General features: G+C 38.5%; 1 protein-coding gene across 1 annotated transcript; it reads left to right on the forward strand.

The window, feature by feature from the left end:
* Positions 1-11,955: 11,955 nt before the first annotated feature.
* Positions 11,956-21,301, forward strand: LOC110175606 (sodium/potassium-transporting ATPase subunit beta-233-like). The gene is made up of 6 exons (XM_020941810.2): positions 11,956-12,164; positions 15,140-15,268; positions 16,888-17,043; positions 17,660-17,844; positions 18,735-18,818; positions 19,784-21,301. The coding sequence occupies exons 1-6, from the start codon at positions 12,074-12,076 to the stop codon at positions 20,042-20,044; spliced, it is 906 nt and encodes a 301-aa protein (XP_020797469.1). The 5' UTR covers positions 11,956-12,073; the 3' UTR covers positions 20,045-21,301.
* The last annotated feature ends 5,118 nt before the right edge of the window (positions 21,302-26,419 follow it).

The raw sequence follows: 26,419 nt of genomic DNA on the forward strand, positions 1-26,419 counted from the left end.
TTGTTTAGTTTTTTTCTATGTTTATTTAAATGTATGCATCCTGTCTGCTCTACTGTATCTGTCTTCTGTTGTTCTGATTATGAGAAAAACGAGATGGCGAGACATCTCCAGGGGCTTATCCTCCAAACTAACTATAAAATAAAAAATAAAAAAAATTAAAAAAATCTTGTGAGTTTTTAACCTCGTTATCATGCACTGCCTCAAAAACAGACTGCAAGTTGTGTTTTGTTTCATTCACATATGGTTGAGAAATCCTGAATTATTAGTCTGTCTACTCGGGATGTAACAATATCCAAATCTGTCAGTACGATCTTCTCATGATATGCATCTCACAGTATGATATTTATTGCGATATTATGGAGAGGCTGATATAATTGTAGATAAGACACGTTAGTGCTTTTAAAATACCCTGACAAGATTTTGGTGTGAATTATTAATGTTATAATCCCAAGAATTCTAGTAAAAACATTTCTTCGTGTTGTTTGCACTGAAATGAATCATGGGATATGTAGTTCCTGATGTGTATAAGAAACTTGTAATTCGATAATTCGACTGGGACAGCCCACGATATTGTTGTGAGACTTTTGACAATACAATATCATGATATTTTGGTTATTGTTACATCTCTACTGTCCACATTTCCAAAGTTCAAAGTTTCTGTTCCACCTCATGATGTCATGTTGAGGTAGTTTTCAGCTCCTTTTACCTTTTGTCCAGGTCTGAAATCATCCAAATGATTCTAGTGAAGGTGTATGAAACATAGTGGTGCACTTCCTGTATTACCACATGACATCACAAGGTGGAACAGAGTGTTTTCCGTTTGAGAGAAGAGGAAATCTAAATATACAGTGTTTGCGTGTTAAACACGTGTGAACAAAACAAAACACAACTCCACGTACGTTCTGATAAGGAAATAACATTAGAACAGAAACAGAAATAGCGTAATATTGACCCTTTAACCTTAACCCTTGACCTTTACTTTCCTTAACCTCATTTAGTATCATTTGTCTTTTTCCTTTTCCTTTTTTGCTTTGGTTTAGTCCAGTTTTTGTCCTGTTTAAACTGTGTTCGGAGTAGTTTAGACCAAGTTTAGATCTGGTTTAGTCTTTTTTTTTTTTTTTAAATGTATTTTTATTGAAAAAGCAGATCACACATTGCAATGTGTAGAATGAAATCACATGCTTTGGCTTTAAAAAAAAAAAAAAAAAAAAAAAAAACATACACAAACTCAGAGGTTGAGGAGCCAGGGAATCTCATTCACAAATGAACGAAACATTGCAAATATGAAACCGTTTTACATGAAGTCTGGTCTCCCGGCTTTACATCCTCTGTCCATTTAGAGCACATCTTGTGAAATAAATCTAGTTCTACTTTTACTAAAAATGAAAACTTTTCCATTGTGTAGATCTCTTGCACAATATCAGTCCAGTTCTGGATTACTGGTCACTCAGGTTTAAGTCACTTCCTTGCAGCCAATAGAATGTGGAATAATCTCTCTTGTTGTTAAAGCGTCTAGAACGAGGTTACCAAGATTCAATCAAATGACAAACGAACAAATGAAAAAACATTCTGCAGATGTTGATGAATCTCTGACCAATATTCTGGCATGACCTCACATTCCCAAAAAATATGGAAATGATCAGCACCATCATTACCACATCTCCAACAGGCATCACCTGCTCCTTGGTATCTCTTCTGTAATGGTGTAATGAAAAGTCTCATTAGGTTTTTCCAACAGATTTCATGACAGATATCTAACCCTGTTGAGATCCACTGGATTTGACGTATGTGCTCCAAATTATCTTCCGTCAGTGTAAACTTTCCCTCTCTTTCCCACTTCTCTACCCAGCAGGATGCCATTATACAATTTGGAAAAAAATTAGTGAGAGATAATGATTTGGCCTTGTTGAGTTTTATGAAGTTGTATTTTTGCAACTGTACAACATCTCATTGCTACTTTGGGGTTGAGAAGCCTAGATAAGTTACTGATAAGTGATTTGCTACTATAATTTTATCACCATTTATTGTTTTGTTCTTTGTTATGATATTGCAAAGTATGAGCTACTGTGTCTATGAGAAAAAAAAAGAATCACATGTACAGTTGGAAGCTTTCAGTCAAAATCCAATGTTATGTTTAGTGATGTTTCATAATGTCCCCGATATGCAAATGAGCATGTTGTAATACAAAAATAGAGCCAGGTGTCAAAGAGTGCTCGCCGATATGCCTTCATCTATTAGGATCAAATATTAACCTCCTCATGAATGATTGCGGGACGGGGCAGTAAACTTTGTCCTGCTGAGAGTAAGGCACAAAGGGATTAATCTGTAACCAGTTTTTTCGCAACACTTTTACAATTCTTTCAAACGGGGACGGGACAGAGGCGAGGGACTACGGTGGCCTGGAAGGACAAGTTAGAACAAAAAACACACAGTGAGCTTGCATTTCCCCTCTGTGCACAAAACACAGATCTTCATATTATTTTCACAATAGGAGATTTGATATGAGTCCCTCTGCTGACTCAGCACTCTATCGATTCTGATTACTGCAGATGAAGCTGCATTCTTTTACATGAATTATTCAAGTGCACTAATGTGATTCTTTGTCAGTTGTGGTGTTTATTTGTGACGTTAACTTTTAGCTCCATATGCAGCACTTCTTAACTATTCTTGAACTGATCTTGAACTCATTAAGCCCTGATGAAGACCAGTTGAGGTCGAAACATGTTGGCTTTGGCCATTCAAATAAAGGCCTTTTAATTATATATTTTTCCTCGTGCGATGTGTTAACTTTTTCTACTGTTTTGGAGTGCCTGGAATCCGTTGTGTCTTGAGTCTTGATCCTTTTTTCCAAGAGCACCCTCTATTTGCTCCTACTGATTGGAACACCTGCAGCAAACAGCCACATTTTTGTTCTTTCCGTATTCTTGAACTGACTTGAACTAAACAGAGGACTGCATAGGCCAAAGGTCTGACTTCACTTTGGTTTGGACTTAAAGGTACACAGTGTAACTTTTCTGGTGGAGGGTTCATAACAGTTAGTCTCCATAATGATGTAATTGCTTTGCCTGGAAAGTTCCACAGACTATTTCTATGAAAACCAGGCCACATACAAGTCAGATCTGTGAAAAGGCAAGTCTGCTTACTGTAAGCAAACATTTCTGAGCAATAAAACCTGAAGAAATGTACACAGCAAAAAGTGAGGGTTAAAATTTCAGGGAAAAATATTTGAGTTGTTTTTAACACAAAAAGTGGTATTTTAACAATTTGAAAGTTAAATGGGAGTTGGAGTTGGGGTTACTTGCCAGAGTTAATATGGTTGAAGTTAATTCAACTTCCCTTAGTGTTAATTTGGCTCCTCCCACCACCACTTCAAACTCCCATGAGAGTAGACCAGTTTGAACCAGTTTTGTTCATAATTTCATTTTAAATTAACTCAAATAAAGTGTAAAAATATAACACCTCTGTGTGTTGTTGAGCTAAATCAGGATAACTCTACAAAGAACTTTGGTCCAGTGTTATTAGATGTTAAATTAACTCTAGAACAGATTGGACTCATATAAACCCTGAGAAAATGTGCAGATTGATTCTGTGAGAATCATTTTTAACACTCCAATTTTTGCTGAGTAAGATTTGTCAATAATTTTAAGTCTATACTATTGAAAATTCCATGCAAAAAAATGACATCTCCATGGAGACAAGCAGAAAAGTGACATAGTGCACCTATAAATACTTTAGATTTGAAGGTGAATATGATGCTTGTTGAAAAGTAGTAGGAAATAGTGTTGTTGTTTTGAGCTTATGAACATTGTGGTTTGTAACAAAAACATTGTGCAATAAAACCAAATGGTATAAACATGTCAACTTTTTCTTATAAAGTTCAGAATATTTATGACAAATTTAAGAAGTGAAACAGATTCCAGTGCTTGGATTCCTTCCACAGTCCCTACACATTAACTTATGTCAGTGAGAGCGTCCATTTAAACTTTCCATAATGATCCTTTATCAATTATTGACCCCGGGGGGCGGTGTGGAGCGGCCTTGGCCTGGGACACACACACAACATATTCACATCCAAGAAGAAAAAAAATGCGAGTGGGTGGAGTTACGCAACGTCACCTGATTCTGTGGTAGAAAGTATTCCCGCTTGCGCCCTTTGCCCTCATCACAATCCAAGAATAGATTAGTTAAACTCAATGTAAAATAACAGTTGTATAAAGTATTGTGTCAATTCTGTGTCACTTCTAAAGACGTGATTTTCCGTCAGATGTGTGCAGGCTGGCTGGGATTTGATTGGCAGTTTTCTTGCAGTGAATGCAGGCTGCTGTACGTTGTTTATGGTGTATACATTGAGCAGTGATGCAGGGGCTGAATTTTGTAAACACGGTTGTATGAGATGTTGTTGACATGTGAAACAGAAATACAAGTGAAGTGACATAACTTAAAATGTTAATGCGTACTTAAGTCGTAGGGGATAAATGATAACAAGAAAAGAGAGGGTCAAAAAAAGAGAGATTATTTATCCCATATGAGCGTGTGTGCATGTGTGTGTGCGTGTGTGTGTGTGCGTGTGTGTGTATGTAAACTTGCAAAAAGGTCAGAGAACATTGGCATGTGCATCAAAATCACAGTCTACGACCAAAATGGGTGATAGGTGGAGGAAGAAGTCCTACATTTTGTTATTTAAGTAAAAGTTGATTCCGAAGGCAAAAAAAAACAAAAAAAAAAACACTAAAGTAAAAGTAAAAGTATCATATGAAAAATTCTATTTGAGTAAAAGTTAACAATGTAACACTGTATGATATTTCCACAATATACATCTCATGGTACAATATTTTCAGTATACATTTTACTGTATGATATGTTCACGATATGCATCACAGTACGATATGTTCACGATATACATTTCACGACACGATATTTTCACGATATACATTTCACAGTATGATATTTATTGTGATATTTTGTGGAGGCAACAAAATTGTGAAAATGCTTCTTTTTCCTTTTAAAATGCCTTAATTTACAAGACTTCATTTAAAGAACTAAATTTGCTTAAAAAGTGCTTAGAACTGCTATTTCTTTATGTAGTTTGCACCAAAATGGAGCAAAGGATCATGGTTGATGTAGTTCCCTCTGTTTTTTTTAACTATTGCTGCACCATAACAATGAATTTAAGCAAAGAAACTTGTGATTCGATATATTGTGATGGCTCATGATGTTATTGAGAGACTTTTGATGATACAGTACCACAATATTTTGGTTATTGTGACACCTCTAGTAGAAGTATAAAAGTATCTGTTTAAAGATGCACTTAAAGAGTAAAAAGTACAAGTATTTTGTACGTATTTTGAGGTCTTATAAAGCTTCAGAAGTAGAGCTTTTGATAAAAACCTGTGCTGAATGTTGTTCAGCAGAAACACTTGAATTGAATATTTTTTCTCCTATTTGTTTTATTTGTACATTTTTGTTTGCTCAAACTACACAAGTTTACACAAAAATATACCCTCAGCCTTCAGTAGGTCTCAAACAATAATATAAAAAAAAAAACTTACTAAGTACTACACCTTCTCTCCACTGTAGTAGAAGAAGTTGTGTCTGTAAAAGTGTAAAAGTGTATCTAAAGTTTAAATATCTGTACATATACACAGTGTTTACATTCCACCACTGGTGATTTTTGAGGCAGTAAAAGTTTCACATGATAAAACCTGTCTGCCACCTGCTTGTCTCCATGGAGATGTTCTTGCTTTGTCTGGCATGTTCCATGGTATAGCATTAATTATTATTATTTGTCTGCTTGTGGTCAAGTAGGTGATGCCGTCTGATCAGTGTTTCCCAGGCTAAATGATAACAAGGAATTAGCAGAAATGTTACCTAGTGCGTCTTTAAATAAAACATACTTGAGCATTTCTCTCTTATTTGCAGAAAGGGATCAGCTGAGTTTGTGTTCGTAAATATTTGCACAGCTTTTTTTCCCTCCGCTTCCCAAACAAACGCCGGATTTTACTCCATGTTACTGATGAATGAAGAAACAGCAGGACTCAGAGTAGTAGTAGTGGGTAGTACTCTGCTACATTTACTTGAGTAACTTTGAAAAATTGTACTTTTCAGTGTACTTTTTTAGAGGCACACTCCTACTTGAGTAATATTCTTACATCAGTAACAGTACTCTTACTTGAGTAAAAGTTTTGATTCCTCTTCACACTGTGAGTAAATCTACAAATGACAAAAGTGACTCGAGAAGTACTTTCCCCGAACACCTTTTTACTCTTCATAATTAATAAATGACTAATGGTGTGGCACTATAGGAAATAACAGGCTTTGTGTACATAAGTGACATTGCGTTGGATTAACTGTGAAGAAATCAAGGAAGTGTGCAGTAAAACTCCACCACAGCATACAACAGAGGAGTTAATGAGTTATTAACCCCACAGACCTTGACGGACACTGCGAACAGTCCTTGAAGACACCTCAACCTGCAGTCTGGTCTTTAGAGACAACTGGAGCAAGAAAAAAACTGAAGAATTTAATGGGCATGCAAGAGTGTTATCTATACAAAAATGATTCTATGTAATGTTAGTGGTTCATAGAATCTGGAAGTGGCTTGAAGCTTAAACAAAGCTTGTCTCCAAGAATCTTTTTTCCTACTGTCTCCCATACGGAGAAACCATAAACCCTGTAGGTCTAATAAGTCACACGTGAACTAATGAAAGTAGAGCTATGAAACACTGTGTATGTTATTGCATGAAATCTCTTCCCATTCTCTGTCTGCCCACAGTTACAAGCTTCTTGTACAAACCTCTGTCAGATTGTCCTACTTTATTCATTTCCGTTACTGACTGAGTCCATATTTGTGTTTCAAACAAACACAAAGATTCAGGCCATGTTTATTTAGTAATAGTATTATCATGCTCTGACCATTTGTGGGAAATATATTAACATAGACCGTAAATTGTGTAGCTTAACTGAGACCTATGAGATTTGATTATAAGTAAACAGAAAGTACTAATGGTAAAAAAGTGGTCACATAAAAGTAAAAGTATTAAAGCAACACAAATAAAGCAAGTAAACTGGTCCAAAAACTGATCCCTGGGGAGATCTTTTAAACAGATTTTAAAAATGTATGAATGAATGAGTAAATAAAAAAATTATTTAAATAAAATTAATATATTAATATGTCTTATCTTTTTAATTTTGTATTAGCTAAGACAATCTGTTGATTTCGTTTGCATTTAAACTTATGTCATTCTTTGTATTCCTTTGATGAACAAATGCTGATACAGTTCTGAAAAACTTGTCCCCCGTACACTTCCAAATATAACTTGTAATTCCATAAACTCAACAGAATTCCTTGTAAATCTGCTTCTTAGCTCTTCCAAAGCTTGACGTCACAGTTTTCCCTTTAGTGTAGGTGGTTTAGGCTCTTCCCACAGACTCTGGTGCTATGGTCTAAATACTGGTTTGAGTGAAGAGTGTCTTTCACCTTGACGCGTCCCTCCCCCAGCGCCATTACTGCCTGTTTCATGTGTACACAGCTCCACAAAGGTCTGCGTCTATAGGTGTGGTCCCGTCCTGCCTTTCACTTCACAAATGACAGATAACTCTCCATACATCAACAGGATCTCAGGCTTAGCTAAATTGAGCGAAATTTGGATTGACAAAAGATCGTTCTGAAGATAGTTATGTGACAAACTAAGATAGAAAACACAAGTGGTGCAGTGATTTTACTCAACTATTCTATAGTTGAAAGGGCCTATTACACTTCTATGGGGTACTAACTGCTAACACATAACAATATTTAGATCACCGTGTCACCTTTCATTGTTTTCAATATCATAAAATATTAGACAGAGTAGACGGCTCCAAAGTTGATTTTGAAAGTTGCAAGTCAATTGGTACACTAAATATGAGAACGATTGTGAGAGGTTAATCTCTTTAATCCTTTTATATACAAAGTACTTTGGGCTGAAAAGGTTAAGTGTTTAACAATAAAGCAATTACGCAGGGAGGCTGTGGGTTCAATTCTCACTACCACCAGGCTGCTTCCCAGAAAGGGATTAGTGAAAGTATTATTTATCATTTTAAATCTTAATAACTACTTCTAGTATAGTGACCCTGGTAAGAGAGCATAGTCATGGCCTAAATATGTATCTCATAAATGACTAATTCATATTTTAAAGGATCAGTGTTGGCTCTAGACTATATTGTACAAACAGAGTTAATTTTTTTCATTTCAACTATCGCTGCTCTGGCCACGTTTTGCTCCTCCACATCTCACTCACACAAATGGATGGTTCCTTGAATGCAATAAACTGCAGATTTTTTAACATCTTCTAACCGTATTATGATGAAAATGCATTTGTGCTCCCTCAGCCAGAGTCGTGACGGCGCTCTGCAGCACGAACGCCCCTGAACGCATCGCGGAGGGCACACACACCATTCACCTTATTCTAACCAAAGCTCATGTGGAAAATGTAGCGTTACCCAAGTGTGAGCAAAAGTTCCAAACACTTCAGAAAATCTCGGAAAGTGGAATTACGGACGACTTATTGTTCATGCTTTAATAACTGTTTTGAACAAGTTGGATTGCGCTAAATTGCAGGTTAGGTTCATGTGCTGTGACTTGGCAAAACATCCAATTGTAGTTTATGTGTCAACTTATTTATTTTGTATATCTGTAGTAGTAGTTATAGATGACCAAAGAAACAAATACGTAAAGGTTATGTTAAATATAGGAGCTACATTAAGTCATGGGTTATAAATAGCTGGAAATGCCGATATGAGAGTAATAGAAGCTGTGTTAGTGAATATTTACAGAGGTATTGTTTCAGTAATGCATATGTTTCTGCGTGTGTAGGTGAAATATGATGCAGTGTCCAAAGAGGATGTCCACTGGCCACTGATAGGCCCGCAGTCTTATGTAATGACCTTGCACGATCGTCACACACACTCGGAACGCACGTTTGAATGGGCTTTTGTTATTTACCACTAAATTAAAGGTGCATTACCTCACTTTTCTGGCGGATGGTCTGTTATCTGTTTGTCTCCACGGATATGCTGATAATTGGTTTATTGTTATACCTAAAAACCTTCTTCAATTTACTGTGATTGGATGACTTATCTTACTTATGACCTGTAACTTTGCCAGGTAGTGTCTCTTGTTTGTTTCTATGGAGATGGATACGTTTAACTCCATGCTGTGGGACATTCCAGGTACAGCAATAACATCTCCAGGAAACAAGAAACTGGTAGACCCTCACATCAGTCACAAGGGTCACAAAGTGCATCTTTAATTCATGTAAAATTATCATATTTTAATGATATTTTGGACTTGTTGTTACTGTAGTTGAGGGACATGAGGACAGATGTTTGTATGAACTGGGGATGAAGAGTGGAGAGAGACATTCAGTTCATCACCAGAGCCAGGAATTGATCTTAGACTTAGACTTAGACAAACTTTATTGATCCACAAGGGAAATTATTATTATGCAGGTGATGTTGAATTTTGCTTCACTAGTTCTCAAAAGTTCAAAATTCTCAGATTATGATAAGACACATCCTTCAGTTAGTGTTCTCCAGGTCTTTGTCGAGCTGGAGGATCTCCCAGTAATGATATTTAAGTCGATGGGGAAAGAAGAAGAAGCAATTCAAAAGCTATGATCTGATAATCAATCTAGAGACGTTCTTTTCATGAAGAAAATTAACTCACTCTACAAACAGTATTTCAAATTAAACTTCAACAGGATGTTTATTGCTGGCTTTGAATCATTTTAGAGTATTTTGAGGCTTAAATCCTCCTGTTCATGTCAACAAGTGCAGATTTCACAGTGGTAAATCTGCTTTTTTGTTGTTTATTTAAGGATCCCCATTAGTCTCTGCGATTGCTCAGACTCATTTTCTTGAGGTCCACTCTCATCATAAAATCACACAAAAACACACTGACCTTACATTAACACAATGAAGAAAACTGGAACATTTTCTCATTTTATTAGATTTTGTCAGACTTACTACTGCAAATAGAGCCCAAAGGAAGTCGTCATTGCATCTTTCCTGGTTTGTTACATCACAAACCAGGAAGATGTTTGGAAACATGCGATTACAAATTCCCAGGCCCAGTTTTCTTCATCTCCATGTCATTGCAGTGTTCCGTTATGTTCATCTCATCAACAATTCCAAACATACCACAGTCAGTTTTCGTCATTTCCCCACTGACACACAACTCTGAGTGCACTGGTACATGTGATTAGAAGAGATGAGGCGACAAATTCCAGATGATTCCAAACAGCACATACATCTGCAGTCTTCATTTTACCACTGAGCACATTTACTTCAGTGGGTTTGATTACAGTCGGTCGGGAACTACACCGGAAGTTGTCATCGCATGTTTTCAAACGTCTTCCTGGCGTGAATAGAGCCTATTACAAGGAAAATGTACTCACTATACAAGCAGTATTTAAAATAAAACTTCAGTGGGATGTTTTTTGATGGCACTGAATAGTTTTGGAGTATTTTCACATTTACTTAAGTGGGTTTGATCACCAGAAGCTGTCATTGCATCTTGACGTGATGTGTGAATAGAACCAATGATGTGATTTAGTGTTCATGTAAGGTCAGTGTGTTTTTGTGTGATTTTATGATGAGAGTGGACCTCAGGAAAATGAGTCTGAGCAATTGCAGAGACTAATGGGGATCCTTAAATAAACAAAAAAAGCAGATTTACCGCTGTGAAACCTGCGCTTGTCGACATGAACAGGAGGATTTAAGCCTCAAAATACTCTAAAATGATTCAACTCCAGCAATAAACATCCTGTTGTAGTTTAATTTGAAATACTGTTTGTAGAGTGAGATAATTTTCCTCATGAAAAGCACGTCTCTGGATCGATTATCAGGCCATAGCTTTTGAATTGCTTCTTCTTCTTTCCCCATCGACTTAAATATCATTACTGGGAGATCCTCCAGCTCGACAAAGACCTGGAGAACACTAACTGAAGGATGTGTCTTATCATAATCTGAGAATTTTGAACTTTTGAGAACTAGTGAAGCAAAATTCAACATCTCCTGCATAATAATAATAATTTCCCTTGTGGATCAATAAAGTTTGTTTAAGTCTAAGATCGATTCCTGGCTCTGCTGATGAACTGAATGTCTCTCTCCACTCTTCATCCCCAGTTCCTACAAACATCTGTCCTCATGTCTCTCAACTACAGTAACAACAAGTCCAAAATATCATTAAAATATGATAATTTTACATGAATTAAAGATGCACTTTGTGACCTTTGTGACTGATGTGAGGGTCTAACAGTTTCTTGTTTCCTGGAGATGTTATTGCTGTACCTGGAATGTCCCACAGCATGGAGTTAAACGTATCCATCTCCATAGAAACAAACAAGAGACACTACCTGGCAAAGTTACAGGTCATAAGTAAGATAAGTCATCCAATCAATAGAGCCTATTACGAAGAAAATTAACTCACTATACAACCAGTATTTAAAACTAAACTTCAATGGGATGTTTATTGGTGGTATAGAATGATTTTAGAGTATTTTGAGACTTAAATCCTCCTTTTCATGTCGCAAGTGCAGATTTCACAGCGGTAAATCAACTGTAACTAATGCAATTTGAATAAAACTATTTTAAACTTACAGTCATCTGCATTGAAATCATTGAGAATGATAAACACTTTGGAGTTTGCTTATGGAATAACCTGGGAAAAAAAATAAACAAAAAAAAGATAGCGGAATGGGGCTGTGACATCATAAGGCATCTCCCTCATCCATCCCCAAATACAGACCCGTGTTTTTTCTGTTTGCCCGTTTGCTCAACGTTGTCTGCCACTCTCCCTTACGTCAGTTTACGCACGCCGGTGCCGCCTCCCGATTGGTCGCCCCGGTCCCGCCCACCCTGTAGGTAACTTGTTCGAAATTCGGGGCGGAGCCGAATCCTGCGCCGCTTTATATTAGGTAGACTTCAATTACACCGAGCCGCTTGTCTCCTCGTCTCCTCAGCCACCGCCGGGGACCTCATTTTCTTTCCCTCTTTTTTTTAGCTTTTAGGAATTTTTTAATCTAATCGCCACAACATGCCCAAAGACAAGGATGACGGCGGATGGAAGAAGTTTTTGTGGAATTCTGACACGGGAGAGTTCCTGGGGCGCACGGGAGGAAGCTGGTGTAAGTAACCAAGGAGGAGAATGAGACTGGCCTCTCCACACACCTGTTAGCTTTTTGCTCCATTTCGGATTGTGCATCGCCCGTTTTACATCTTATTTGCAACCTTCAAGCCTTTATTGCAATATACTTCCAAAATAACGCGCTAGTTGTTAATGCCACATTTTGCTTTTGAAATGATTTAAGGATTTTGGCTTTTTCGTCGAGCGAAGCATCCCTTGGTATGACAACCACTGTTTAAAAATGAATTTGCTAGTTTTATGGCTACGGCACTGTTAAAAACGTGATTAAAAAAACAGTTTGCATGGATTTGTAGGTGAACATTAGAAACTGGATGATAAACATTTAAGATTCAGTGTATTTGGAGTGCATTTCAGAGCGCTGCACCTGCCCTAAGCTTCAGCGTCCTCACCGGCAGTTCTCTTGCTAACTTTACCCATAGTGGAACTTTTCCTGATACAAAACCAAAGTCTTTTATTCCTGACGTGCCAAGGGGTGTATTTGCTTCAACGTAAAGCTTGTTTCGCGAGCAAAATGGGAAGCAAATAGGGTTAAAACTGCATCATGGCTCAAGGTGACTCGAAGGTTAAAAAAGACAGCTTGGAACTGGAGAGAGCCTATCGATCCGTGTCGGGTTCTTGTGATCAGGTGTCGTTGTAATCTAGGCGGAATACCACTGATTAACGCGCTCCGACCTTTCTCCTCTCGTTTGGAGCGAGGAGCGGCCCCAGTGCGCATGTCCTCGCTCCTTCAATGTCACCCTCTCTAGACTTTGACACCTGCGTAAAAGGGGAGAAAATGTTTATGGTTCGGTGTGTGTGCGTCTGTGCCAGCGGAGGGATGTGCGCGTCCTTCTCGGGTCATGGGAAAGTGCTGATGCATCGGGTAGCGTGACATGCGCAGTGGTGGGGTTCACTCAGTGATGTAATAGGTGATTTAAAGTTTCTATAGATTTTTATTGGATAGGGAGTTCCGGTTTGTGTTTCTGGAATTCAATGACACGGTGACCCTTTTGACATTGTGCGTAATTGTGCGTAAAACCTTTGGTCAAGTGCAGTTCTTTGCAGTGGTTTGGGTGGCTTCTTAAATCCACTGGTATGGCCCAGCAAATTATAACATGTTCATTGTCAACTTGGTATCAGAAGTAGGCTTATGTATGAATGATTTATTTACTCCATTTGTGAATGACCTCTAAAGACATTTCTGTAAGGAAGGTGCTCCTTGTACATGCCTGGGACAACCTACCTGCAATGTGAGAGTGCAGACCACCTTTGCATGGAGGTCAATGCTTTTTTCTTCAAATTTTATTTTTAAAAAATCAATATACTTCAAACTCACAGCATCCAATTTCAACTATATTCAAGTCAGTACAATTTTGAAATACTCAATTTGCCTAATTAATGACACAAGTAAAAGTATCTAGTTCCTACTCACCAGCATTACAACAACTTCAATGCCTTCCCCAGAGTTACAAAGGTCTATAGAATCCAATGGAGCTCTAAGCAAGCCTTAAGCATCCATTATTAATTACCGTGCTTCTTACCTGTAACTGTATCCATGTGTGTCTTTCCTCCTGACTCTGGTTCTTACTCACAAGTACATTCTTCGGAGCGGGTTAAGACAATGGGCGCCACTGTTCCGCTCAATGTGAATGCTGCCTTTGTGGTTCCTTGTGTCACATGCACTGACGACCTATTCCGATGCATTGTGTCTTCATGTCCTTGAAGATGGGAACAGGCACTTAGTAGTAGAACAACTAGAGCATTTATTCAGCCATGTTAATGTGTGGGCTATTACTGGAACAAACCCATTGACTGTGGATATTCTTTTAAACAGTCAGTTGTCTTTAAAAGCATTCATTCATATATATATTTTTTAATATATATTTATTTTCAGAAATTTCATTTAAATCCAAAGTTTTACGTTCTGTCTGCGACTATATTATTAACTAATCATCCAAACTGAAATGGTAAAATATTGCTAAAATAGTTGAAATGTTCATTTAGGAACTATTTTTCAGTATTTTGTATTTGTTTGTTTGCAGTCTGGAACTCAGACCTCCACCAAGGCATTGCTCTTCTCACAATTATTTAGTTTGCTAGCTCCAGATAAGCTCAGGGATAAATGCTGGACAAAATTTTAAAACTAGAATTTGTTTGGTAACATCTTCCTTGTGGTATAACTTCTGCTTAACAAATTCTCATCTTACACCATTTTAAAATTCAAATGTGATCCATTTCTTATAGAGCTAACTCACAAGCAGAGCAAAACAGTCAAAAGCTTCAGTGTGTTGAAAAACCAACTGTTTATCCTTAAGTCCATTAAGTGGCCTTGTATCTCGTCAGAGTGAATCCTGCCGACCAACTCAGCTCTTTATGGGCCTCATAAACCAATAAAAGCTGATTGTATTGGACAGTAGTGCGCCCTTTTGAACAGGGCATCGCCCCTCAATCGCCTCATGTGTCTTTGAACTGCTCCGATGAATAACTAATGTCCTGTATTCCTGTTACAGTAACCTTAAACCCAACTGTAAACTCCTGTGCACTGCACTGACAAATGAGCAAAAACCATCTAATTGCAGACGTGCAGACAGACTTCATTTGTGTACTTGGTTGAGTGGAGCATTGATGATACTGTAGATAAACTGCCATAAAAAGTGTGTATCAAAAACATTTTCAACAAAACAACAAAAATGCCAGCTTGAGGACCTTAGCTTTGAGGCCAAATATTTAGCATTTAACAGTAATACTGATTTATTTTGTGATCTATTGTTCTGCTCTATTGCTCATTGTTCAGTAAGCCAATGACTCATTAACAATCAAAACATACTGACTGTAAAACTACAATAATGGTGAATGCTATGGAGACAGGATATGTGGCTGTTTGCAGAGGACTTTATGTTCCCTAAAAATATGATCTGCTGATCAGCTGTGATTAATCTTGCAGTCCTTCTGACATCCATCTTTTTTCCCCCACAGTTAAAATCACATTATTCTACATCATCTTCTACGGATGTCTGGCCGGAGTTTTCATCGGGACCATCCAGGCCATGCTGCTGACTCTGAGCAGCTACAAGCCCACCTGGCAGGACCGCGTGGCCCCACCTGGTGAGACTCACACTCTCTGCACCACACTATAAATAAAGGCACAATGTAGGTTGGGTAGTCCTTAGTGAGTTTGGGTTTATGAAGATGCCAGCAAAAACAAATGCTTTGACATTTTCTTGATCTTTTATACATGTGGCAATAATTACACTGCTGAATTAGAACTGAAGCTTTTCTCAGTTGGAACGTAATACCCTTTTGCAAACAAATTTTAGAAATAATTTCAGTTTTATGCTTTTCAATATGCAAATCTGCCATGACTTTTGAGTAATCCATTTAACAACTTCATATGCTTTCTCAGGAACTATTCAAATAATTTGTAGTTTTAAAATTTGAGATGGGTGTATGAATGAAACTGACAATTGTACCCAATGAATGCATCACTTCACAACAATATGTGAAAGGTGCTGTGTTGGGATGGATAGAGATGTAAGAATTTAGCCAGTCAAAGAAACAATATTACCCATTCTAACCAAAATATGCAGACATAATGGTGGTAACACTGACACATGTGCTGTCCTTGTAGCTTATAGCATTAAAAACACATCCAGAGAGTTGTGTTGAATCTCTACTCGAGGAGCTGTCCAACATCAAATCTTGAAATCAATAGTGTGGAAGTGGCTTAATTTGGGCTCATTGTTTGACTATATGACCGCCTCAGGGCAGCAGCAGAGTTGACAGCACCATCCCTTATGTACACGCCGCCACCTGGTCGCCATGGCAATGAAGGCCAGATGGGGGTTGCTGGGACGCACTGAGCATGTGCAAATTAGTCATAGTGGATTTACTGAAGGAAGACTGGTGTTACAAGCCTGCTGTTAGACATTAGGCTCAGCTGACTTGTGCAGTGCCATTGCTAATATATTAGTGTTGGGATCAGAGCGAGAGGAGGGCTGGCTGGAGATGGACATTTTCACGCGGGTCACATGCACTCCTATGTCCAGTCTATGTGAGAGCTTACTTTAGCATCACTGGTGTGCGACAAACAAGACTCATGTGAGATACAAGGCACTGGCACCAATCTGATTATACATTGTGACAACCAGTCCAGACAGTAAACTTCACCTCAACAAGTTCAAACCACTTACCTTAACATTATTCTAAAATTCATCTATCATGATGAGAGGCAACCTGGATTAAACCTGACATCTTGAGGTACACTGTACTGATAACATACAGTTTGTCTATAATGTATTTGTTTACTTTTTGCATGTATAACGTAGGTGCCGGAAGAGACTAAAAACCCAAAAGGGCTTATATTAAAGCCTCCACGTTATGAATACATTCAAAATGGAACATTATCACTGTGCATTAAAAAAAATAATAATAATAATTTAAACACCTTGCATTAAATTCATTTGATTCAAACATGGCAGTTTTTAAATTGAATAGCATTTTTTTCTGATAAATTGTCCAACTGCAGTTAAATTTGTAATAAAAAAATTACACAATTTGGTGTCAAAACAGACTAAAGTGGACTGCTAAACTAATACAAGAGCCCGTGCATTTGTAGAGGCTGAAACTACAGTGTTGGCAAGTTAAATACATCCCATGGCGACTAATATTAGCAGAGGGCGTTATATTTCCAAGATAATTGCTGATCCTGTTTTCTTGATTTGCAGGCCTCACACACACCCCACGCTCAGACAAGGCTGAACTCTCCTTCAGCGTGAACGACGTGGAGTCCTACCTGCCCTACACCAAAGCCCTGAAGGACTTCCTGGCCAAATATGATGACGAAAAGCAGAACGACCCCACGAAGTTCGAGGACTGTGGAGGTGCGTTCAGTTCACGTTATTTGGGCTTTTGTTTAAACTGGCTAGGAAAGGAAAACAAACTGTTAAAAGTGGCATATTAGATTGATATTAGATGTTACAGGACCTGTATTATGCAATTTTTACATCTTAACTTCCCTCATCAAAACCATGCATGAAGCTCAGCTTTATTCAAGTTTTAAATAATCCAACTCATTGTTTGAAATGTTCTTTTACACCAGTCAAACCTGAAAGTGCCCAATTTTCAAGTATGAACTAGCTAACAGATTTCCTTCACTATGAAATATCTCTGAGCAATAATAATCACTGGCTGTGGTTACAGGCCCACCAAAATCTCATTAAGATTATTTAGATGACATGTAAACCACAAGTATTAGAAGTAAACAGAACATTATCAGAAAGAAATGAGATGATTTTGCTGTTAAAATGTTGTTTTTAATAATCTTGAAACTGCAGCAAACATTTCAATTTTTTTTGCTGTTTTACCAATAGAGGGCTCTGATTTTATTTATTTATTTATTTATTTATTTATTTTTAAAGACGAGTATAGCATAGCTGTGTAAATTCATCTTAAATGTCAGTAAAACCTTTTTGAAGTGGCTGTCTCTGTGTTTATCAGATGTGCCGGCAGACTTCAAGCACCGAGGGGACCTGGAGAGCGACGTGGGCACCCGCAGGGCCTGTAAGTTCCCGCGCTCTCTGCTGGGACCCTGCTCCGGGATTGAAGACCGGAACTTCGGCTTCGCCGATGGCAAACCCTGCATCATCGTCAAGCTGAACAGGATCGTCAATTTCAGGCCAAGAGTAAGCACCCTTCACCCCTCACAAGTGCACCCTCAGTGCAGGGCATGGTGGGGCTGTCGGGAAAGTAACACAGTAATCATGTTTTAAGTGGAATACAGGACCCAGGACTAAAGGGGTAGGGGGGCATGTAAGTAAGTAACTAAATAAGTATGGAGCCAATAAACCAGACTTGAGGCCATGCTGAGTGATAATGAAGTGGTTTATGGCTCCATCTAGTGGTTGTCTTTTAGTATTGTCCTTACCCAATGAGAACAACTGAATGGAGCATTATTTGGAGGTCCACAGGTTTGTCGGATAACAATTTTGATGTGTGATATATTGCTGAAGGAGATATAGTAATATTGAAACCAATTTATGCCCAAGTGCAAATCTTATCTAGTATAGAAAAGTAACAAGTAACAAAAGGTTTCCTGCTAGTACAAGGAAAAATACCCATGATAAATACTGACCCTCAAACATGATCCAATCTATTGAACTACTGAAGTCAGTAGTAGTAATTCTAGAGATCAGCCCAGAGGTGCTCGTTAATCCACAACCACAAATTGCTGGTGCACTTTAAATACAACATCTCTGTAGCACAATAACAGAGATTTAAGACCTAGTACTATCCTGACAGGTCATTTCAGCAGTTGCCAGACGTCATAGAGTTGAATTCAAACTGACTCCTGCAGGAGACACGTGTGGGGGTAAGCTGATCTGTTTTCGGGTCTGTCCTGGCTCGTGTCCTAGGTGTCCACTCCTGTTACCTCTGACGGACGTGTCACCTGGACAGAGGGAAAGAGGGGAGATGAGAGACGAGAGACAAAGCAGTGGAAAGAACTGTCAGTCCGCCTGTCAGGAGACTGCTTTCTAGTACTAGTGAATGAATACTGTGTACTGTGTCATTTCAGCCCCCTGTGTCTAATGAGAGCGTCCCGGTGGAAGCCCAGTCTAAAGTGCAGCCCTTTGTGATCCCCCTGTACTGCACCAACAAGGTACCAATCACAATGAACATGGAAACAAATTTTTTTAGTAAAAGAATGTCATTTTCATGTGCAAAATTGTAAAAGTAAAAGTAATTGTACTTTATCATAACATGACGTCTTTTATTTGTTCTGATGAAGTACAAACTAAATATCAGGACAAATACTCATATCAAAACTATTTAGGAAAGCTCGAATTTTGTCCTGTTAATGTGATTATTATTTTTTTACTTGCTCAAAGGAACATCAAAATTTTATAGTTGAAACGAAAGCTTAACAAAGTTTATTTTGGGATATTTTTTATATAAGTATGTATATTTATTTAATTTTTAAAATATAGAGATTGTAGAACAGCTGGATAGAATTTATTTTGGATACATTTATGTTTTTCTGCTTTACTTCATGTTCAGAGTATATTTTCTTCATTTTATGTTTTATACATCACAAAACTGCTCTAGCTGATATTTATTTTCAGTTTGAAAGTTTTGCGTAAATTATCAATAACAAAGTGTTTTGGGGGGGTTTTGAGAGAGAAATGCTGAATAAATGCATTGTGTAACAAAAAAAATAATCGTTTGAATAATCGTGATAATGATTTTTTCCATAATCGAGCAGCCCTACTTTTGGTATCAATTAGTAATCTGATTTGCAATACTTTGGACAACTCTACTTTATAGTACTATGACAATATAACTGCAGTTTCACGATTACACCAAATTGAATTTGCAATTTTAATGGTCCTTGACAAACTTGACAGCTAAATATTCAGTCTTCAGTCTTCAGGGTCTTTTGCATACAGCTTTTACTATATAGTAAGAAGTGAATATTTCAGCCTAATGTGATGCTCAAAAATGTTCAGTCACACCACCAAATTAATGTCTGTTTCAATTTTGTGCTGTTTTTTATGAACTTGGATGTTAGTACATACACTATAGAAAGTATACAGACTTATATCAACTATAACCTTCCCTCAACAGAAAGAAGAGGACGCTGGTAAAGTGGGCGAGATCAAGTACCACGGCATCGGCGGCGGCTTCCCTCTGCAGTACTACCCCTACTACGGCAAGCTGCTCCACCCCCAGTACCTGCAGCCTCTGGTGGCCATCCAGTTCACCAACCTGACCATGAACACGGAGCTGCGCATCGAGTGCAAGGTATACGGCCAGAACATCGACTACAATGAGAAGGACCGCTACCAGGGCCGCTTCGACATCAAGATCCAGATCAACAACCTATGACCCGGACAATAGCGCTGCAAAAATAAAAAGGCAAATTATATCAAAAAAATCATTAAAAGGGAGGTAGTAGCTGTAGCGGCTAAGTCAATCACTGAGAAATCTTTAGCTTTTAAACTCTAGCTTGTCCATTCTGGATGCTTCCAAATAGCAGTAGGCGTTTTTAGTAAAGCTGCATTCACGTGGTCCTGTGTGTTTCTTAAGAGGGGGACGAGACAAGGCTGTCCACTAACTCAGTAATTATTTATTGAACTATTTATTAACACTAAATGAAAAATCACTCCACCCCAAGCTACCTGGATGTATCCTAAACTCTCACTTTCTTTGCCAATTTGGCTTGTAGTTAGACTTTAAATCGGTAAAAGAGGACCACTTGAATGCAGCTAATATTTTCCATCTTTTAAAAACTTGTAAAGTGAATTTTAAAGTGGCGGTCAAAGATGCACAATTGATGGCTTGGTTAAAAGTGGAAGACCATGATTTGAGATGACCATGCTTGCCTTTGTTTTGTTTTGTTTTTTAGAGAAATTCCTAAAGGATTAGTGTGGGAAATAAAGCCAGCACAAGTTGAGTGGAAAAAAAAAAAGTCTTAGATTTTAGAGACAATTCTTGAAGCCATGGGACAAGTGTCATTCCATCACTTTTAAATCGCCTTGCCTTCCACACATTTTTAAAATTCCATTTCCCTTTTATTTTTGTCGCTGTGTACATAAGTACTAAGTGACCCTAACGCACACTTAACTGTTCTCCGATCTGAACAGGCTACACTCCAGGGAACAACTTCCTCATTTCTTTTCGTTTTTAATCTTTTTGTGCTATTTTAAATGATTCTTCTGCCTTGCATACACCTGGTTAGCCACACCCTCTCCGGTGCTAGCTCTTCCTTAGCTGGATTCCTCGCAGTGTCCTAACTCTGTGAATGTTTTAGCCATTAAACATGAATTTTATATTTATGCAGCTGTGTACATGTTTTTTTTTGTTCTTTTGTGATGTATAAATGCAAACCAAAGTGCTGACGATGGAGAATGGTACGTCTGACAGCGTTTCATTATTACATTCAAGTCTTAATTTCCCAGGCAATGTTGAATGTACTGCGGCAGTGGTAGATATTTCTGCACACATTAAATATATGCAAGAAGCTCTTTATGACCAATGAGAATTATGATGGCAATATCTTCCAGGATTTCATGTACATGTAAAAAGAATAAAGAGTTTCAGAATGAGCTCATTCAATTCCAAAATAAAAAACTATAAGAAATATATTTATCTGGTCTGTGCTTTATTCAGTGTAACATGAACAGATGACATCAAACTCTGTATGCATGCAATTAAAACCAGAGAGAGCTGATTTCTTTTATCTTTCTTTCATTCATGGACTCTGATCATTTCAGTGGTTAAACTGCTGAAACCTTTGTCCATGGAGATTAAGCAGGGGCAGCAACAGGCCAGTTTATAGGTTAGATCTTTGGAGAGGTGACCCCACTCACAATAAGAATGTATAAAATAAGATACCATACAGTGGAATACAATAATATGATTTCCATGGTGATGACTATGTAGCGTACCTTTTCCAGAAATATTCAAATGCATCTTTAAAGGAGTTTGTCTAATGTTCAGGGGAAGGAGGAAGTACCTCAGGTTGGGCACGTGTCTCTTTAATTACAGCGTGGAGCGAACAGGAGTGTGGTTTCAGACCTGGTGTTGGGTGTCTGTCCGGGACAACTCTATGGACTCGGGCTCTTAGGAGGTACCCCGGGGCCTTTCAGCAGCTGCTGTTACTCTCTCATTACTACGACACTGGCTGGGTGAACTATTGATTAAAGGCACTGTCCAAGCCAAGAATCAAACTCTTGTTAATGGAATGCGGTCGTGCCAAGTCGGCTGATAGACAATCTCTCTGAGTAGAGTGTGTAATGTGGCTCCTCCAGTCCAAAGAATTAGATCATGAAGTTAGAGCCTAGAGTAAATGAATGTGTCTTCCAGTGTATGTATTTCCAGTATTAAAATGCACTGCACTTCATTCAAATAAGTTTAGTTTGTCCTACAAAATTACTTGACTTAGAAATACATGTTATTTCAGATTCTAGAGCTGCAACTAGTAGTCAGCAATTATTTTTTGATTAGTCAAACAATAGTTTCTATTGTAAATTTTGAAACACATTTATAACCAGGTAAAGGTGGAAATATGGTGTGAAAGAATTTCTGTGTTATTTTAAATATTATGAATCATTTAAAATCATAATCATTTGTGTGTGTGATTAAAGTTATCAACAATTGCGTTTTTGGGTTTTTCCTTATGTATATCATATGTCCTAGTACAAGAACTCCTGACTCATTAAGCTAATCTACTGAGTCACCCATGAGAAGACAGCTAAGGGTTTTTCCCCTCATGTGGTTTAGCCTAAAGATTGTTAGTATGTGATCATTGTAACCATTGCGTGATATAACATAATGTACTGTATTGTTATCTGTGAAATGACTGCAATAAAACCTGCTGTTGGGGAGTAGCTGTCAGAAGAGGGTCAGACAGTGTTCGGACAGCTCTCTCCTTGCGCAAGTAAAAACTAAGCCGTCTCGTTTTGGTGTGTCTTATTTAATGTAATTTGATGTCTTAGGGTAAATTCCCTGACATTTACTTGGTCCTTCGGAGCCGGATTCCAGGTTCAGCTCGGGGGAGGGGTGATCACCGTGGACTGCAAGTCTGTGCGCACAGCCGAGGTGAGAAATAGCTGCCTCGACTAAGACCACTTTTCCCGTGGCCAGTACACGGAGATCATCCTTCGCTGGTGCTGCCGACGGAATTCGAACGAAGAACACCAGAACGACAAGAGTGAAGTAGACAAATCTTCATTCTGTTGAGACTAGGCAAGAGGTCGCGGAGACCCCAGTTAGTAAAGTAGCTCTAACTGAAACAGAGTAGTACAGTATCCGCAGGAGACTGTGGCAGTCGATGACTATTGTTAAGATAAGGTGCTTTCTTAACTGGATGACTGTAGTGAAATGTTTTTAAGCCCGGTCAAAAGTACGTGGTTGGAATAAGGTGATTTTCTGACTGAATGAAGTAAGGGTCGACCAAGCAGATAGGAAAACCTAGGGACGACTGACAGACCTTGTTTTGGACTAATTTTTTTTTTTACTAACCCGCCATAGTGTCTACAAGTGGGGGACTGAAATTGTATAACGACGGTGAGATATACACCCAGGTTCAAGCCGCTCCGTAAAAAGAGTAGAAGCTTGCTTGAACAGTTGTTATACAAAAAACTGTTGTACATCCTTCATTTGTACTCAGGACGGCACATAGTCCAAACTAACATGGACGAAAAAGTAGTACTCAAAAAACAGAAGGAGTTGGTTAAACATATGGAAAAAGAGTTTCCAGATAGCACGAAATACCTAGAAAAATGGCAGAAAAGATATGGGTTTAAACCTACACTTGAGAAAGAGCAACTTGATGAACTGATAAATCAGCTATTGATACACAACAAGCAGAAAAATAGAAACAGGGAGAAAGGCGCAGCAGCCCAGCATCCTCCCTCTACTGCGCCTCGATTAGTCCCAGACCAAGGACGGGAAGAGAGTAAGAGAACAGAAACCGAGGCAATAGTTCTAGTTAAAAAAAAAACTGACCCCTCCATAGGCTGGAGGATAGTGAAAGATCTAAGAGCAGATCCGAAGTAAAATACTTAGGACATAACTTAACCGCTCAAGGGAGAATTGCTAGCTCTGATAGGAAGTTAACAATAAAAAAATCCAAAACCTATCACTAATAAATTATGGCTTTTCTAGGATTGTGTAACAGCTACAGAGCTTGATTACTGGATTACGCCCTCCTAGCAAAGCCACTTCAAGACTTGATTTTTCCTGAACCTAGGGAAATGAATCACAAAGTAACTTGAACAGATGAGGCAAATTTGGCATTCAAAAAAATATATATAAAAAGTGACCTAATGAAGTCAACTGTATTGGCATTACAAGATTACACTAAACTTGAGTGATACTGTGTCTTTTTCAAAATTTGGTACAGACCAAAATACTAAGGCAGCGCAGCGAGTGATAAAAGACAATACTAATATCGTTATATTACCCAAAAATAAAGATGTTAACATACAAACGGGTAATGTACTGTCATCACAAAATAAAAACAATAAAGTTGGCAAAAGAGTGCATGCAGACGGGGAATCTGTGCCAAACGTCAAGGTTAGAGATACGTTGCTGCTAGGAGACGGGGCTATCAGTGGTGTAAGGCACAGAAGAATCCTAACATGCTGCTACCCCACGTACACTGTTTACTCCTGCCAAAAGTTTTTTGTCAACACACCAAGGGGTCAGCAGTGGACCTCTACCCAACATAGGCCTAAGGTAGAGGGACAAATTTACCCGATTGCTTCAGCTGAAAAATGAATATTGCATGTTAAAAAATATCTGGAAGAGAAATTTTGACTATACTTTATGTAACGTTAGTTTCGAGGCTCGGCTAAGGGTGTTAAAATAGGAAACATAAAAAGTTCATTAAAGGAGCACAGGTTATAATAACAACCAGCAGTCAAAAATGTTGATTATTATAAATGTATTAAAAGTAAAATGAGAGACAAAGATAAATTATGAGATTATAAAGCACAAAAGTTAAAGTAACAAATAAATAAATAAAGTAGAGTCTATGAACAAAAGTAGTTAATTTTCAGTTGTTTTATTATAAACTACAGTTTGAAGACAGTTTGTACAAATCCCAGGTCCAATAATTCAAAACAAATTGTCTGTCCCACCGCACAGACTCTTAGCTCATTATCTGGAAGTTTGTTGAGTTGAGGTTGTTTTTCAAATCACAGAATCAGTCCGTGGGAAATCTGACCTAGGAAGCCAGAAACACAAATAAGTATATCGTTCAAAATAATTACCTTAGTTAAGCCAATGATGTTCATTATGTCTTCTTATATACTTTAACTTCTTAGGTTCTTTTTAAAGACAATGCAGTAAAGTGTATTTACCTTGTTGACATGTTTCGGCTGCTGCAAGCCATCTTCAGAACTGTCACCGGTGTTGGTGGTGACGTGTCGTATATCAGCTGCTGTTACTTCCTGTGGGCGTGGTCAGCCTGATGGACCTGGCAGGTCGCTCAGACTGACCACGCCTCCCGTCGCCCGGTGTCTCTGGAGGAGGGTGTCCCAGGTGTGTGAAAGGAGGAACGCTCCGTCATCACGGTTAATGCTGTCCGTGCCTCGCTTTCTGATTTCAATGGCCTCCTTGATCCAGCGTTTGAACTTGTTGTTTTCCGATCCAATGATCCGAGCCCCGTCCCAATCCATAATGTGGTTGTTCCTTTTACAGTGTCTGATATGGCGGATTTTAGGTTTTCCTGTTCTGCTTTGTCTTTTTGTGTTCTGGTGAGTCTCCCTGACGTTTCCTTCTCGCATTCCTTTTGGTGTTCCTTTTTTCGGATGTGAAATGCCCGGCCTGTTTCCCCTATGTATGATTTATTGCATGATTTGCATTGGATTTCGTAGATGGCATTGCATTTTTGTTCTTGTGGGATTTTGTCCTTGGGATGTACGAGTTGTTGGCGGAGTTTTGTGTGTGGTTTTACTACAGTGCTTATGTTGTGTTTTTTCATGGCTCTCTGGATGGGTTCGGTTATGCCTCTGATGTATGGTAGTGTGACTATGTTCTTGTGGTCCTGCTGCCCTGTGTTGCATTGTTGTGTTTTTTTCCGGGGTTTGTTGGTTTTGTTGATAACTTGTTGTCTGCCTTTGTTTATGGCCCAGCTGGGATACTGACATTGTTTGAGTGCTTGTATGATGTGTCTCTCCTCTTCCTCCCTGTCGGTGTGGTCTGTGATGAGTGTGGCCCGTTCGAATAGTGTTCTTACTACTGAAAGTTTGTGTGCAGTGGGATGTTGGGATGTCCAGAGCAGATATTGGTCAGTGTGTGTAGGTTTCCGGTATACAGTCATTTTGATGCTGCCGTCTGCAATGTGGTGGATTTTAATGTCCAGAAAAGATATGGCTCCGTCTTTCTCCTCCTCGTGTGTGAATTGAATATTACCTGTGTCGTCTTGTGTGTTGAGATGGTCCGTGAGTTCTTGTGTGTGTCCTTGTTGTATTTTCTCCAGGATGTCATCTACGTAGCGTTTCCAAAAGGTTAAACGGCATTGTGGTGGTGCGGTGTTGAAAGCTTTTTGTTCCAGGTCCTCCATGAAAAAACTGCTCATTATTGCTGATAGTGGATCTCCCATTGCGAACCCCTCTTTCTGTCTGTAAATTATGTTGTTGTACTGAAAATATGTAGATTTGGCCACGAAACGTAATAATTGTGTAATGTCATCAACTGTTAGATTTGTGCGTTTTTTGAGTGTTCTGTCCTTTTTAGGTTTTTCTTGTACTA

The sequence above is a fragment of the Boleophthalmus pectinirostris genome, unplaced genomic scaffold, assembly GCF_026225935.1.
Source record: "Boleophthalmus pectinirostris isolate CB_2022bp ecotype Guang Dong unplaced genomic scaffold, ASM2622593v1 HiC_scaffold_11, whole genome shotgun sequence".
NCBI lineage: Eukaryota > Metazoa > Chordata > Actinopteri > Gobiiformes > Gobiidae > Boleophthalmus > Boleophthalmus pectinirostris.